Source organism: Humulus lupulus, chromosome 9 (genome assembly GCF_963169125.1).
Source record: "Humulus lupulus chromosome 9, drHumLupu1.1, whole genome shotgun sequence".
In the NCBI taxonomy this organism is placed as follows: domain Eukaryota; kingdom Viridiplantae; phylum Streptophyta; class Magnoliopsida; order Rosales; family Cannabaceae; genus Humulus; species Humulus lupulus.
Window position 1 is genome coordinate 43784608 of NC_084801.1, and position 16192 is coordinate 43800799.

At 35.1% G+C, this 16192-nt stretch overlaps 1 protein-coding gene across 10 annotated transcripts in view; it reads right to left on the bottom strand.

The window, feature by feature from the left end:
* LOC133802314 (probable LRR receptor-like serine/threonine-protein kinase At1g56140) overlaps positions 1–16192 on the bottom strand; it is a 94319-nt gene that overhangs the window by 51310 nt on the left and 26817 nt on the right. For 4 of the 10 annotated variants that reach the window (XM_062240606.1, XM_062240603.1, XM_062240602.1 and 1 more), the window contains 4 exons: positions 11054–11125; positions 10877–10948; positions 10305–10376; positions 8762–8833 (listed from right to left, as the gene is read on the bottom strand). In XM_062240606.1, the coding sequence (XP_062096590.1) occupies positions 8762–8833; positions 10305–10376; positions 10877–10948; positions 11054–11125 (288 nt within the window). Of the gene's footprint in view, positions 1–8761; positions 8834–10304; positions 10377–10876; positions 10949–11053; positions 11126–14915; positions 15051–16192 lie in introns of all 10 variants that reach the window. The other 6 variants (XM_062240610.1, XM_062240611.1, XM_062240604.1 and 3 more) reach the window with 5 other exon arrangements.

The window sequence follows — 16192 nt, forward strand, 5'->3', positions numbered from 1 at the left end:
AAAGAGGGAAACATTTTGACAAATACAAAAAATTCGGATGACCAAGACGATAATACCATTACATAGTACCACTATCCTTATTAGAACAAGAAATAGAATGATTATTCAAAGAAAGAAAATTGAACTTTTGGGCTGTGCTAGTGGATGGAGTTTCGTTTCTTAGAACATAAAGACCAAAACACATCTCAGCACTACCAATCTTCTTCCCTGAATCCAAGTCCTGAAATACACAAATATTTGAGAAAAATTTAGTCACACAATGGTGGTTACGAGTAAATTTACTAATAGAAAGTAAATTACAATCCAATTTAGGCACATAAAGTACACATATGTGAGAGTTAGGTCCTTATTTATTGTGAGTGTACCCGAACCCTCAACTTTAGAGAGTGTGCCATTTGTAATTTTAACAGTATGATTTCCTATACTCGTGTGAAACTCAGAAAAAATGGATGCATCTCCAGTCATGTGATTTGAAGCCCCAAAGTCAAGAATCCAAGATTTAGCAGTTCTTTTATTGAAAAAATAAGCTATTGATTTATTACCTCGCATTGCCAACATTCCAGTATCCTGAATGACAGTTAACTAAATGGAGGATTGACTAATAAGCTTCTGAAGGGCCTCAAGCTGAGCTTTAGTGAATGGAGTTGATTCAGATGCATCATTCTTTCCTTCAGCTGTGGAATCAACAGTGGCAGCAACATTCCCATGACTTTCACGATCTCCCCGCGACTTTGACTTCCATTTGGAGGCTTTCCATGGAGTTTCCAACACGTTTCTTTGTAGTGTCCAGGTTTTCGGTAGTGATCACACCAAGGACGTCCCTTATTCTAACGAGCATCAGGATTATCATCATGGGGTTATCCTCGGGCAGCAAGGGCTGATGATTCCTGATCTGAAGATAGATATTGAGATCCCATCATAACCTTTTTCCTGCTTTCTTCATGACGGACTTCAAATAATGCTTCTTTGACCTTAGGAAATGGCTTGGTGCTCATGAATCGACTCTGAACCGCAACAAGATTTTTGTTGAGGCGATGAAGAAATTTGAAAGTTCTATTTTTTTCCACAATAGTACGATACAAAGTAGTATCCTCAGTGCATTTCCAAGAATATTTTTCAAATAAATCTTGCTGCTGCCAATACCGTGTGAGTGTGTTGAAGTATTGCGTGACCAATGTATCATCTTGGTGGAAAATGTACAAGACAACTTCGATCGCAAAAAGTTATTAGGTATTTTCAGAACTTGAATAGGAATCTTTGACAACATCCCATAATTCCTCTACTATGGCATATAAGAGAAAATTTTCTCCTATATCATTGTTCATAGAATTGGTCAGCCATGATTTAATCATTTGATTGTCAGATTTCCAAGTTTTGAATGTAAGATCATCTTGTTTTGGAGCAGAGATTTCACATGTGAGATCCTCCTCCTTGCCTTTTTCCACCAATATACATCACCACAGATTGGGACCATTGAAGATAGTTGTGTCCATTGAATTTGTGGCTGGTAACCAAGGAGATAACTACATTGCCGTGAGAGAGAGTTGGAGTAGAGAGGGTCTGATCTGATGAAGATGTCCTTGGAGGTTGCCTTTGAGATGGAGTTGTCATTTTCAGTAGCCATGGCAGTCAGGAAGGAAGGACAGAGATGGGCACACGAAGAGGAGAAGAGAACAAAAATATTGAAGAGCTAGGCAGCAGATTAAAGCTCTGATACCATGTAATATTTTGAATACTTTTCATTGTTTCATTATCTCAAAGTGAGGAAATATATATACAACCTAGAATCTGAACTAATAAATACAATTAGTTAATTCTAGAAAATACAACATTAAAATCTCCTAATTTTAGAAAGAATAAATATACAAAAATATTTGGTATTAATATCAAATTGATTCCTATATACAGTTGTGGTCAACTTCCTAATTAGGAAATATATCCACAAAAGTTTTTCTCATTCAATCCCCTCAGTTTGGACCACATCTTTTCTTTAATATAATTAAAACGTTCATTTTTCCTTCTCCCAGAGCAAATGGGCAGCCCCAAATATCTCTTATGCCACTCCACCATTTTAACCCCCAACATATTTTGTAACTCCCTTTTGCTATCCCCAATTATATTTTTCCCAAAGCAAAATTCTGACTTAGAAAAATTAATAATTTGGCCTGAAACTTTTTCATAAAAATTAAGAATGTTTTTAATAGTCTCACACTCCTCCTTATTAGCACCACAAAAAACCAACCTATCATCCACAAAAAATAAATGAGAGACGGTAAGATCACTTGTGCCAAAGTGAAGGCCTGTAATGAGATCTCCTCTTTCAGCTTATGCCAACTTGCAAGATAATCGTTCAACATAAAACAAAAATAGATAGGGTGATAGTGGATCGCCTTGTCTTAAACCCCTTTTAGTTCTCACTTTCCCCCTGACCTCCCCATTGATAAGTAAAGAGAAAGAGGTTGTATTAATACAAGCTTCAACCTTTTTAATCTATTTCTCATCGTACCCAAGCTTTCCCATCACCTCAAACACAAAGAGCCACTCCACTCTGTCATAGGCTTGCGACATATCCAGTTTGAGAGCCACAGAGCTTCCATGGCCAAAGTTGCCTTTCTTCATGGAGAAAAGACCTTCAAAACCCAATATAGAGTTATCATGAATTTTTTCGTTTCCCCAAAAAAGACTCTTGAGTCTCTGAGATTGAAACTTCCATAGTTTTTTGTAACTTGTTGGCTAAACACTTTCAGACAAGTTTATAAACCACATTACATAAACCGATTGGTCTATAATCAGCCACCTCCTCAACATTTTTTACTTTTGGTATGTGTGCAATTAACTTAGCATTGATATAGTCAAAGAGCTCACCTCATTAAGAGCTTTTAAGCACATTGCTGTAATATCCTTTCCCATAGTAGGCCAGAATTTCCTTTTTATAGAAATGTCTAGGAAACTTATCTATTCCAGGGGCCTTAGAAGGGTTTATTTCCAAGAAAGCATCATATATTTCTTCGTCAGAGAACTACTGCTGTAACTTCTCATTCATATCTCTATAAATTTTACAACTCAAAGGGTCTAGAAAATTATGAATATCAGGCAGGGAAGGGTTGGTAGAGGAGTTATATTCACAAAATAATTAGTAAGAATACCTTCCATACTACTACAATATGCACGTTGGACATCGGTGATGCTTTGTTATGAAATGTTTTAGAGTTTTTGTCTCCCTTAGCGAGCCAAAACACCTTACTTTGTTGTTTCCAAAGCATCTCCTCCTATAGCAACAATTTATTCAACTCCTTTTCCTCACCTTTCAGAGCCAACTAATCCTCCACACTACTTGACAAAGAAAACCTCTCCACTTTCTCCTTTTTCCAATTAATTTCGACAAAGGTCTCTTTTTTCTACATTTCCCCCATTCATTTATTTTTTTCCCACATTTCTTAAGTATGCTCGCCATATTGCAAACAACATTATGGGACCAAACATGGGGCCACTCCTCTACAATTTCCTTACATTTATTTTCATTTTCCAAAGCCTCCTCAAAATGGAATATAGTATTCCTTTCGCTTTATTATAGTCATTTCCCTCTGAGCATCCAGAAAACTAAAAAACAAGAGGACAATGATCAGAGCCTTAGTGGCTCAAGTGTTTCTCGACAGCCTTCGGGAAAAGCCTACTCCATTCTTTGTTTGAGAATCCTTTGTCAAGTTTTTGCAGGATCAAGTTGCCATCATTTCTATTCCCTTAAGTGAAATCACTGCCTTCTACCCTAAACTCCTTTAGACCACATTCATCCACCACCTCTCCAAAATTCCTCATCAAGTACTTGTTATATCCCCACAAATCATCCAAGGATCCGATGTGTCGAAACGCAAGGTTCGCTGTTTTAGAATCATTAAAAGATGAACTAGAATTCATTGTCATAAGAAACTGGCCATCACAATTTCCCTCACTTCCTTACCTTCTTCCTGAACTATGTAATTCTTTGGTGAAGAGATGACCTCAAATATGGCTGACTCATTCCCTTTACTTTGTGTGTTGCTTCTTCTTTTAACTACTTTGATCTTCCATCTTTCTCTTATCCCCTTTTTCTGTTCCTCAACCCCTAGATTAGAGATTCCACCATTGAATACCAAGCCCTGAACTTCGTTGCATTCCCCAAACTAATTTTTGGGTAACTTAAGCCAAAATAACCCTCTCTTCTAAACTATTTCCCAGCATTCCCAGGCCTTTCCCCAATCGTACTATCTTCCTTACTTCTCTTTTTCTTTGAGCAAATTTTGACAAGTGTCTACTTTTCCTTGTTCTACTTTTCACTACTTTTATGGATCTGCTTTGTATTTTCAAAACAAATTTCTTGACTTTGGTTAAAAAATAAAGTGTCTACTTGTTTATGGCCTGCCTTTCCTTTTAATGTCACGAGTTCAGGCCCAATGCCCATCTTTTGACTAATGTTTTCAGATAGGCCCCCACACTCTCTAGTAAGCATAGTCTCCCTCCCACTCTTTGGGCCCTATATATGGGCTTCAATAGATACCCTTGTTAGGATTTGTTAAATACAAAGCCTAAATGAGTTTACAGAAGGTGGTGTAAAATCTTTAACGATTTCACATAATGGAAGTCTGAAATTGGAGATTGAGTTGTAGGCATTCAAAAATTATATTTTTAGGTCTAAAGCGATGAAATGAGGTACCTAAGCTTACCCTTAAAGTTTGGAATCATTTGGAGGTATCTTTTTGGTGATTTTGGGCACCCTAAGTAGTGGGGAGGTGACATGTTGAAACCTAGGTGGCGACATGTCGCCACAAAGCATAAAACCAAAACCAAGACAAAGGACAGGTGACATGTCGCCTGTCTTATGATGATAATTACGAGTTTTAGTTACAAAATGATGTATTTAAAAGCTCTAATCTTATTGATTGAGCCTAAGGACGGTGCCTACACTATAAAATGGGTCTTTTAGAGTTGTAAAGCCTTGATCACACTTCTCAATTCTCTTTCTAATGTCTCTCTCTCCTTAGCTCTCAAGAACACTCTTTCTCCCCAAGAAAATACCAAGAATTACTTGACTTGTGCTATTTTCAAGGCTTGTTGAATCTTAATTCTCATTTCACTATTGCAGAAGCTTCAAGCAACTTGGGAAAGACCTGGAATATAGAGAATTTGGATAACGATTCTCGTCGTGGCAAGTTTTGTTGCAAGGATTTCAATATTTCTGAGATCAGAAGTTTTAATTTCATTTTTAATTTTCCCATCTTCTTTTGTGTTATTACTTTTGATATTTACATTGCACTTACTGTTTAGAGTTATGTAATTAGGGTGGTGACTACTCACTATCCCAACACCCCTTGGCCCCTTCTCTTTAGCCGTCGAAACCTTATTCTTCCCTCTCCTAAGCTGAGTGCGTGTCTCGGCCCTCCCCAAAAATCTCTGCATGACCTTGTTTATTAATCCCCTTCCTCGGTACCCTCATATAAGTATGGGTAGGTCCTTGGTTCTCTTCACCTGTGCCATTGAATCTGCCACTTGTCCCTTGCAAGCCAACATTCTTGTGTATGGGCTTTGAGTTTTCTTCTATGCATGACGAAAACGTTTTTGAACTAGGCTTGAAAAAGTTGTTGATTCTGCCGGAAATTTCGTCTTCACCTTTATGAAAGGTGACTATCAACTTTCATCCATGTTCCAAGAGTAGGAACTTCTTTCCCTTCATGAACCATAGTTGTAACTGTCTACTCTTTGTAGAACCTCATGTCATGGTTAGTTTTTCCACACTTGAAGTAGATAAAAGGCAATCACTCATATTTGAATTGGATCCATATTCTCTTTCCTTTGAACTTCATTGTTCTTTCAAAGCAAACAACATCATTCACCCCAATACCAACTTTGAACCTCACAAATCCCCTCAGTACAATCTCATTAAGGTCGTCCAATTTTGTGGTGAGCACTTTGGCAGCAAAGCTCCCTATTCTTTCCACATTGTTTTCCGTTAGAAGCTAAGAGGGAACTCCTAAGACTCTAACCCATAATTCGTACCTGTTGAAATAGGCATCCTGCCAATCCCCGCTACTTGGCCATTTATCCATGACAAGCATACCAACATTAAAGATTTGTGGCATCCTATCTAAAATCATGGTGTTACATGACTGAATACCTTGCAACTCACTCCCACTATCACTCTACTATCTTTATGCACTAGTACCTTCACACTCCAGCCCTACAGGTCACCCAACGCCCTTTCTAGTGTCTAACAATTTTTCGGTCACAAGTCGAGTGGTGAATAAACATCTTGCCAAATAGTGTCCATTAACTACCTCCACGACCTTATGATTGAGCTCCCACAACCCCTTCTTCCTCATCCGCATTCAATCTTTTTGTATGTCTCATCAACTCCTCCATTCCTTTACCCACAATATCCATCATGTCCCCAACTAATCAAGACAACCACGAAACGACACAAGCTCTTCTTAATGAGAGCACCGCTATATGGTGAATGTTACAATATATATGTATGTATATATATATCATTCTATAAATATGGGGGATTGGATAGGATAATTTCTTTTCAAACTAGGGTGATTATTTAAGTTGTTGGAATAATATTTTCAAAATATAATCATATTTCATAACAAAATCACATGATAAAATAATACAATCTTATCCAATCCAATCTTACTCCAAAGGTGACCTATATGTTCAAATTTGGCTTATGTTAATATATACAAGTAGAAACTTTGGTAAAAAATAATAAATGTATCATCCATATTAATTAAATAAACACCTATGAATATATATATATATCAATATTAAATGATTATGTCAATATATACTCATGAATGGTTACATATGTTACAATTATTGTTAGATTTTGTTCAAATTGATAGTTGTTAAAAAAATATTTAATGAATTATGATAATTGAAGAAAATAATAAAAATACAATTTTTTTTTAAAATGTAACTATAAAGGAGAGGTAATCAGTGATTTTTTTGGAGTTTATATATTTTTAAACCTTTTGTTTTGACAAATTATTTTTTGGACCTTATGTTTTATAAAATTGTTCAACTACACCCTTAAACCTGATTTTGGTCAAAGTTTATTTGAGCTAATCACAAATAATTTACCAAATTAAGAATTTGGAACAAAAGCACTTTCATTATGTCTAATAAGTGTACTGTTATATTTAATTTTTTTTTTCTTCAATAAAATTAGGTTTATGTATTTATTTGAACAATTTCACAAAATATATGGTTAAAAAAATAATTTATCAAAATACAGAGTCCAAATAAATAGATAATGAGATAAAACATATGGTGCAAAAATATATAATTTTTTTTTTCATATATTTATGTAAGAAGGAAATATACAAAGCACACTGTTTGATATATTTCCCTTTCTTGATATAAGGCAAGGAAATAGCTATATTAAAACATAAATAAAATAGTGTGTATCATTATTGTTTAAAAATCTAGGTTTTTCTTCTTGGTGAAATGTAGAAGCAAAACAAACTTGGCTCTGCCTCCATTCAAAATAAGTGTAGTGACAGATTTAAGGTCTAACCTGCAAACCTTTTTTTGATAAAAAAAAATACCAAATCATTCAAAATCAAAAGAGGTGATGTGGAATATGAGCCTGTATATATATGAGATTCTTGAAATTATTTTTCTTCTTGTTACTCTTCAAGATTGTTTAGAAAATTTTCATTTCTTTGATCATCAAAGTTCCTTTTTGCAGGTGGCACATGAATTTTTCTTTCTTTATTCTCAATGTTCATCATTTCGTCCAATCAAATAATCAATATTTGTACAACAACTTCAAGGATTAAACAAATAAATTCCTTTCCATGTACAACGTATCCTAATTATGAAAAGAAATTAATCCATCAATTTGTTAGGTCTAACAATTTATATATATAAGACAAAGATATGGTGTAGTTTACTATATGGTGTAGTCAATAATTTCTATGGTTGAAATAAAATTCAATAGATGACATTTAAATTTACAATTTTTTTGATAGATACATAATTATGTCCATTTGATATATCATTTTGTGTATTTGATACATTATTTTATGCATTTATATAATAACTATACCTTATAGTTAACTATGTAGTATCTTTGCCATATATATTTATAGAGAGCGACTACAACGTATCTCTTTTTTTTGCAACATCGGTGCATCATTTTTCTATTTCAGCACCTGAATATTTATAATCCAAATTTTTTTTATATGATGGTGTACATTATAGCTATCTAGAACATCCTACAAATTTTCAAAAAATTCTGAATAAATTATGGTACCAAAACAGAGTCTAAACTGTCTGTTGCACGCGTGCCTATTTTTTTTGTGTACGCGTGTAAAATTTGACAGTTTGAACTCGTAAACTATTCAGAATTTCTTGAAAATTTGCAGGATATTCTAAATATTTATAATGTACACCGTCACATAAAAAAATTTGGGATTATATCTATCCAAGTGCCGAAATAGAAAAATGATGCACCGATATTGTAAAAAAAAAAGGGATGCGTTGTAATTGTTCCCTATATTTATATATAGGAGAGTATAGTGACCTTATGTTGGCAAGTTCATATAGTTGATATATCATTATTCTTTTGTTCTAGGTCAAATATATTTAGTTCTTGTAAAAACAATGTAATTAACATAATTGCAAATAAGATTTTAAAAATAGAAAATGAACATGAACAATATATTTTGTTCTCATATATATATTAAAAAAATTAACCCTAAAATTAATGAAAGAGACTTACAGCTGCTCAAGTTTGTGCAAATTGCCAATTTCTGAGGGAAGCGGTCCAGAAAAATTGTTTGTTCCCAAAGCACTACAAAACACATATTGTAAAGAATTTAAATAAATACTTAAAATACAATTAGTGTATAAATATATATATATATATATATTTGTATAATTGAATCATCTGTCAATATGGACAACATGAATGTTGGCCAATATTTTCAAGGGAATATGCATATTTGGTACTCGGTGTTTTGGCCGAGTACAACTTTGGTACCTTCTATTACAGATAATTATCATTTGGTATCCTGTAATTGTAAAATTAGTAAAAAATGGTACCTATAATTGACCAAATTTGTCCTTGCTCAATCTGAATTAATTAATTTTTTTAAAATGGGAATATGCTATTTAGTACCTTATGTTTTGGCCTATTATAGCTTTAGTACTATTTATTACGAATAATTATCTTTTAGAACCCTGTAATTGTAAAATCGGTAAAAAAAATAGTACGAAAAATGGACAAAAAATAAAAGAAATGTTACTTCAATCCATACGAAAAATCAAGAACACCTTATAAAATACACTGAGTCCACAATGTCAAGCTCGGTATAAGTTTAGTCATAGATATTTAAGGTACTTTCAGATTTCATATTTCGGGTTATGTATGATTTTGTATTTAAAATTTGAATAAGGATATTATGCATTTTGATTTGTTTATTTGAATTCTGAATATGATTTTCATTCATTGTTTGAGAATATGAACAAGAAAAATATTTGTATTTGATCAAGTGAAAGAAATTCTGTGACAAAAAGAAATGGAGAAGAGAACTTGATCTAGCTTTGATGTAGATTTTGATTTTTTTTTTTGTATTAGTCTGAATTTTTTCATTTGGTTTGAACTGTGGAGAACAACGAGAAAGATGAATAACAAATTCAAATTTAGGACAAGATTTCACAAAATCTTTTGTTCTTCTTTTCTGGGTTTGAGGCTTTGAAGAACAATGGATTGAAATAGAATAGTTGTCGTTTCAATTATAAATACAATTAATTTAATTAAGTTTTAAGTTATTTTATTTTTATTTAGTTATCAAGTTATGTTTTTATTTTTATTAAAATATTTTAATATAATATTTGAATTATTTATAATTGAGAGTAATTTGTATATTATAAAAACAATGTTGACTAAATTTCTGTCTATGATACAATTTTTTACTGATTTTACAATTATAAGATATCAAATTATAATTATTCGTAATAAAAGATACCAAAGTTGTACTCGATAAAAACATAAGATACCAAATGCTCATATTCCCTATATTTTAATTAGTAGAAGATTTATAGCTGATGGTAGTTAAGGTATGATAAAAGAAATTGATGTCCAAATTCAAGTAGGGGGTACCATTTTTGACTAATTTTACAATTATAGGATACCCGATGATAATTATTCGTAATAGATGACACCAAAGTTGTTACTCGGCCAAAACAAAGTGTAACAAATTAGTCTCAACCCTATTTTCAAAGAGAGTTGATGTTATTGTAAAGTACTGCTTTCAACTTACAGCATATTTAGATTTTTTAACTTTCCAAGCTCCTTTGGTATGGTCCCACTAAATGTATTGTGGCCAACATCCCTAAAAAGAAACCCACAAATATATAAATACATGATGTTGGTACCTATTGTCTAAACTTATAGCAAATATTTACTACAAGTTCAAGTGTTGTCCTTACAAAACCTAATCTCATCTTTCCGATAAAAATAAAAGAAATTTTTTATACACATAACAAAAATATAATTATAATTTAATATTTAGCAAATATATATTTTAGGACTAGTCTCTAAACCCTCATTGAAATCACTTATACCTATTCATATACTCAAACACCAAATTACTCAAGTTAATAATCTCGAGAAAAATATTTATCAAAAGATAAGTATACATGTGTACTTGTATACTTTGTAGATATATGCAAACAAAAACTCAAATTCATTATACCTTATATACATGATTATGTATGCATATTATTATACAAAACTTACAATATGTAACTAATAAAACAAAGAAATACACACTACAAAATGTAGCGCTACATGTAGAAGCTAGTCTAACAATTTTACAATTCCAATACTTACAATTGTTCAAGTGCAAATAAGTTTCCGAGGAATGCTGGTAAAGTTCCATTAAAGTGATTGTACTTGATTTTCCTACACAATATCAATTTAAGGAACAACTTTCAACAGATAAAAACAAAAATTCACAATGAAAAAGAAAGAAATAAACTTAAATGCTACTTAACAAAAAGTCCATACAGATAAGTCAAATATCTAAATGTTACAATTTCTTCCGGAATCATCCCTCTCAGCGTTAAATTGTTCATTATCCTGTTAAAATACAATGAAGTTAGCGAACTATAGTTTATTCCGAAAAAAAATTAATTTGATTGATTGTTTTAATATATATTGGAAGAATATTACTTCCCAGAATAGTAAAAATTGTCATAATTTTTTTTTGTAGTAGGTTCAATATATATATATAGTTATTTATTTATACTAAAAGAGATATGTGATAGGATTAGTTAAAATACAAAAATCAATTGTTACTACACAAGTTAGGTATAAAACACTTGATGATTTCACATAGTGAAGATGTGAAAATAAAGTTTATATTGTAGGCATTTAAAAAATTGTATTTTTTTGGTCCAAAGTGATACAATAAATGTATCTAAGGATGCCCAAAAATTTTGAGAGCATTTGGAAGCGTTTAATGTCAATTTTGAGAGTTTTGATCAGTCGAAGTGGTATTGTGCCGCCACTCTAGTGGCGTTGCATCGCTTGAAACCCTAAGGTTTCAGCAATGCATCGCCAGCTAGTAGGTGACGCGTCACTTGACATGTCCGTAGAGACACGTGTTTTAAGCTCCAAATGATGTGTTTAAATTCTTTAAGCCTATTGGTTGGACCTAATACGATGCTTACATTATAAAAGGATTCTATAAGAGTTTTGAATTACCTGATCACTCTCTCATGTCTCTCTTTAACCATTCTCGAGATCACAAGTTTTCTCCAAGGAATTCATAAAGAAAGTGATTGTCTATGTGAATTTTATGGCTTGTTCAATCTCAATTCTCATTTCCTATTGGAAAAGTCTCAAACATCCATTAAAGGCTAGTAATTAGAGAATGTCGATAGCGATACTCCTCATGTATAAATCTTGTTTTGATTCCCATTAAAGAAGAAGAAAGTTCAAGTGATGTTCTAACAAAGGTTTGAAGCTTTCAAGAAGATCCAAGAGTTTTGGTCTAAAACAAGGGTTTGCATTCTATATCTCAATCTTTTGTTGGTCTCTATCCCAACATTCAAATTCTCTATTATCTTAGATACATCATCATGGAAGAATCATATTTGATTTCAGTTTTGAAATTCATGACACAAGAATTGGTTAGATTGGATAGATTCGATGGAACTAACTTTGATCGTTGGCAAGACAAGATTATTGTTGTACATGAAAATCACGAGCTAACGTGTCATGTTCATGGTACAGGTATCAAGCATTTAAAGAAGTTATTCATAGCTCCGAGAATGCAAAACAAGTTCCCTGAAACTAGTAGCTCGAATCAAGACCTATCCGACCAGATAATAAGGAGATCGCCCAGCAGATATTCTTATCGCATAACAAGTAGCTTGAGCATCTTACTATTTGAGTCAGTGAAAGTCTAGAAACCTCTAGATCACGTAGCACGCATTCAGCTCGTTGTCGATGCATAGAATACACATAATTTTATTCCTGAAGACTCGAAGAGTTTAAATGCTTAATAATTGTCTTGTAACTCCTGCCTGGTGAATGTATAACGAGAGGTAATTTATGTCTATAAGTGTATTCAATTATACGTTTGGGAAATTACTCAAACCTGTACATTACAATGTATCAAACGACTCTCAAATATGTCTAGTGAACCCCTATAAATAGAGGGAGAATGGACAGATTCTTGTATGCCAAAAATCTACAGAAATTGTCATAAAAAATTTCCTCAGAGACATATAGCTTTAACATAGACTCGTGCACTATGTGGATTTTAACCACTGATCCATGTTAAATTCTTGGTGTTTATTATTATTATTGTTGTTGACAAATTCTTGTATGCCAAAACTCTGCAGAAACTGTCATAAACAATTTCCTCAGAGACAAAAAGCTATAACAGAGACTCGTGCACTAGGTGGATTTTAACCACTGAACCATGTAAAATTCTTGATGTTTATTATTATTATTATTATTGTTGTTGTTGTTGTTGTTGTTGGGTTTAAGATAAATTCTAATTTCTATTTCTCGAATTTCTTAATTCATTGTTGCCGAAAAACCTCACCAATAGATTAATGCTTCCATTGAGAGGAAAAAATTAGGCTTACAACTTTTTCATCCTAATACTTTCTCTGCCATCATGGGTTTAACCTGAAGCCGAAGGTCAGCACGTGACAAAGAGTCAGAAGGGCCTAGAGACCAGAGGGACATTTGAGCGGTCATCCCTGCTGGAGAAGGCACTTCAGTGCCTAGGCGTCCTGGAAAACAACCTTAGGTTCATCCTAGAAACAACAAGGAATAGACAGTTCATCGTCACTACCCCAACGTGAAAATCCATTTTATATAGGATGGGTTAAGCAAGAGAATGTTGACCTTAAGAGCCAGCTCGCCCACGCCAACAGGCATATTGATGATATCCTTTCCCGATTGCCACCTCCTATAACCGATCAGAATCTCGGAAGAAGGGCAAGTGGATCTCGAGGGAGTAGATCGCGAAGGCATTGTCACCCCAACGTGATCCGTTCAGTTCAGGCTTCCACTCCGAGCATTGTGCCATCAAAGTTGATTCCTAGAAACGACCGATCTGCACACATTTAGAGGAATGGGCAAACTACTCACATATTTAGAGGATAGGTTGATCAATCTTGAAGGGCTGGTACAAATGCAAGGTGAGGTGGGGTTCCACCGAATCCACCAGTTCAAGTCCCTGCTAATAACCATGGCCAGGAAGAGGGCCTACCCCCTGTAAGGGAGATCAGGGTGGATGATGGATGACCAAGAGTTGTTCGCCCAGATGGAAGACATGTGTCTTCCCCGATAAGGTAACCACCATCTCCCCAGCGAGCTCCAGCACCCTAGAAACCTCGATGGACTGTGCCCCTTCAAAGGAATGACCAAAGAAACTCTGTTCACAAAGAGGTCACCCATGTCACTCGATCCCAAGATACCAGGATTCAAGCTCGTGTTAATAGTCATGCTCACGGACCTCGTCAACAAATGGTGGGTTTTGCTGAGGATAGCTACTGGACGGAGAGTCGTCATGAAGAAAGGCCAGAGAGTGTTCATACCACTCACTCTCGAAGACAAGAGCCTGACTTGAGAGAACATCTCAACTCTACATATTGTTTCCGCAGAAACCGTCAGCCTGACCTGCATGATCATTTAAACTCCTAGCGGGGACAGCCAAGTCAGGACAACAAGCTGAGATATAACTAGCCAAGGTAAAACCCTCACGTGAAGCGTGATGATGGGAACGTCCCAATGAACCAAGCTCCAGCTTGGAGGGACAATAACCCAGATAACACGCAGCCTGGATTGGGAGCTATCATCAGCTCCCAAAAAATTCGATAGTGAGGGATCCAACCCTAGATCGACTTCCTATGATGGAGGAACAGATGAGGCTCCTTCTATTAGAAAGAAACAAGGATGATTGTGACTCTAATGAGGAGCTCGAGCTCTTTTCTCATCACATTGCTGCAGCTCTGTACCCGCATGGCTTTAAGATGCCACATATGGTAACCTACGACAGAATGACTGATCTGCCTAACTACATCGGGACCTTCAACACTTTAATGAGGGCCCATAATGTAGGCATCGACCTACGATGTGTTTTATTCCTAACCGCCTTGACTGGAGCTGCCAAACTGTAACACCTTCCCTAATCCAGGACCGTTACACTGTGTAGTTAAAATAGTGCTTAACTCGCTAAACGAGTCATTTGGACTTAAACACATGTAATTGAAACTAACACAAGGTTTAGGTACTAAATTTTTTGGTCAAACAGTAACCACTTCATTAAAAGAGTTTAAGTTTGATACACGGGATCCCAAAATAGTTTATAAACCAAAACAGATACAACATAAATACAAGGGTCGACCTAGGCGGCAAAATCAGGGTTCAACCCTAGTTCCAACAAGTAACCTCGGTTGTGGTGGCTGAGTAGGCCGCCTATGTACATCCCGCCCCTGAAGCTTTCTAACTCATGGCTGGTCCATATTTTCCTTTCCTTTACCTACACCACGTAGCACCCGTGAGCCAAGGCTAAGCAAGAAAACATAAACATGCTCATAAGCAGTTAATCAATAGATTACATAATCATAAATAGCATGCTAAGAAGTAATATCAATACTCCAACATGCATTCAATCTAAAAAAGCAGCCATAAAGACATATCAGGGCCCCCTTGCCCAATTCCCTTTTTAACTAGCCTTAGAGCTAGCCAAGTGTACCTCGCGCTTTATATTCCAGGCGGCCATAGGATCGTACAAGTGTATGTTACGCTTCTGGGTTGGCCTAACCACATTGGCTTGCATTCAGCATGCTATTACAACTCTTGACTTACAAGCCGAGCTTTTCAATTAGATATAACAGGTAAGCATACACCGCTTAACACAAATTTGCACAGTTCAGTCAAACATGTTTAATAAATCATTCTAAGCACGGTTATCACCATGTTCGATAGCTGGAGCTCAAGTCCTGACCACATGCTAGATGTAGTTTTCTTACCTTAAGTCATAAGCAATTTAGTTTAGCGACCCCAAGTGTGATAATTTCCTCCTGAGCCTAGCGATATATCCTACAAGGAATATCCATCAAGAAACAAACCAATAAAGGCTTCTGGACCAAGTCCTAGCCTCCGAGACCTTGAATTCTACTAAACCGGGCAATAGAACCATTCCCGAGCCCTTAGGTTTGGGTTCCCACAACCCAAAACCTGATTTTATGACTTTTTCCCATTTGAGCCACGACACCCCCACAAAACAGCCGTGACACCTGACTAGGCAAAGAGTCTGACCCAAAAATCCCCTGCACTTACACCGCGGCGCTAAGGCGGTTCGAGGCACCCCTGCTTCGACTGAGTTCATGCGGGTCGCAACACCCAAGAACAGCGCCACAATGCGACACTGCGAACCCAGAATTCCAGCGATTTTCCAAAATCACAACTGCCCCAAATCCATCTGAAAAACCAAGTTTACACATAATTGGCCTTTATAATTGTCACAATAACACAAAAATATAGTAAACAACCTTTAAAAATCTCGCCAAGTCCCAACTAAAACCCAAAATAAAAAACCTCTCCCATGAACACTTAAAATGAAGCCAAAACTAAGGAAAAACAGAGTTGACCTCTTAGAACAACAATTTCCCAACTGTT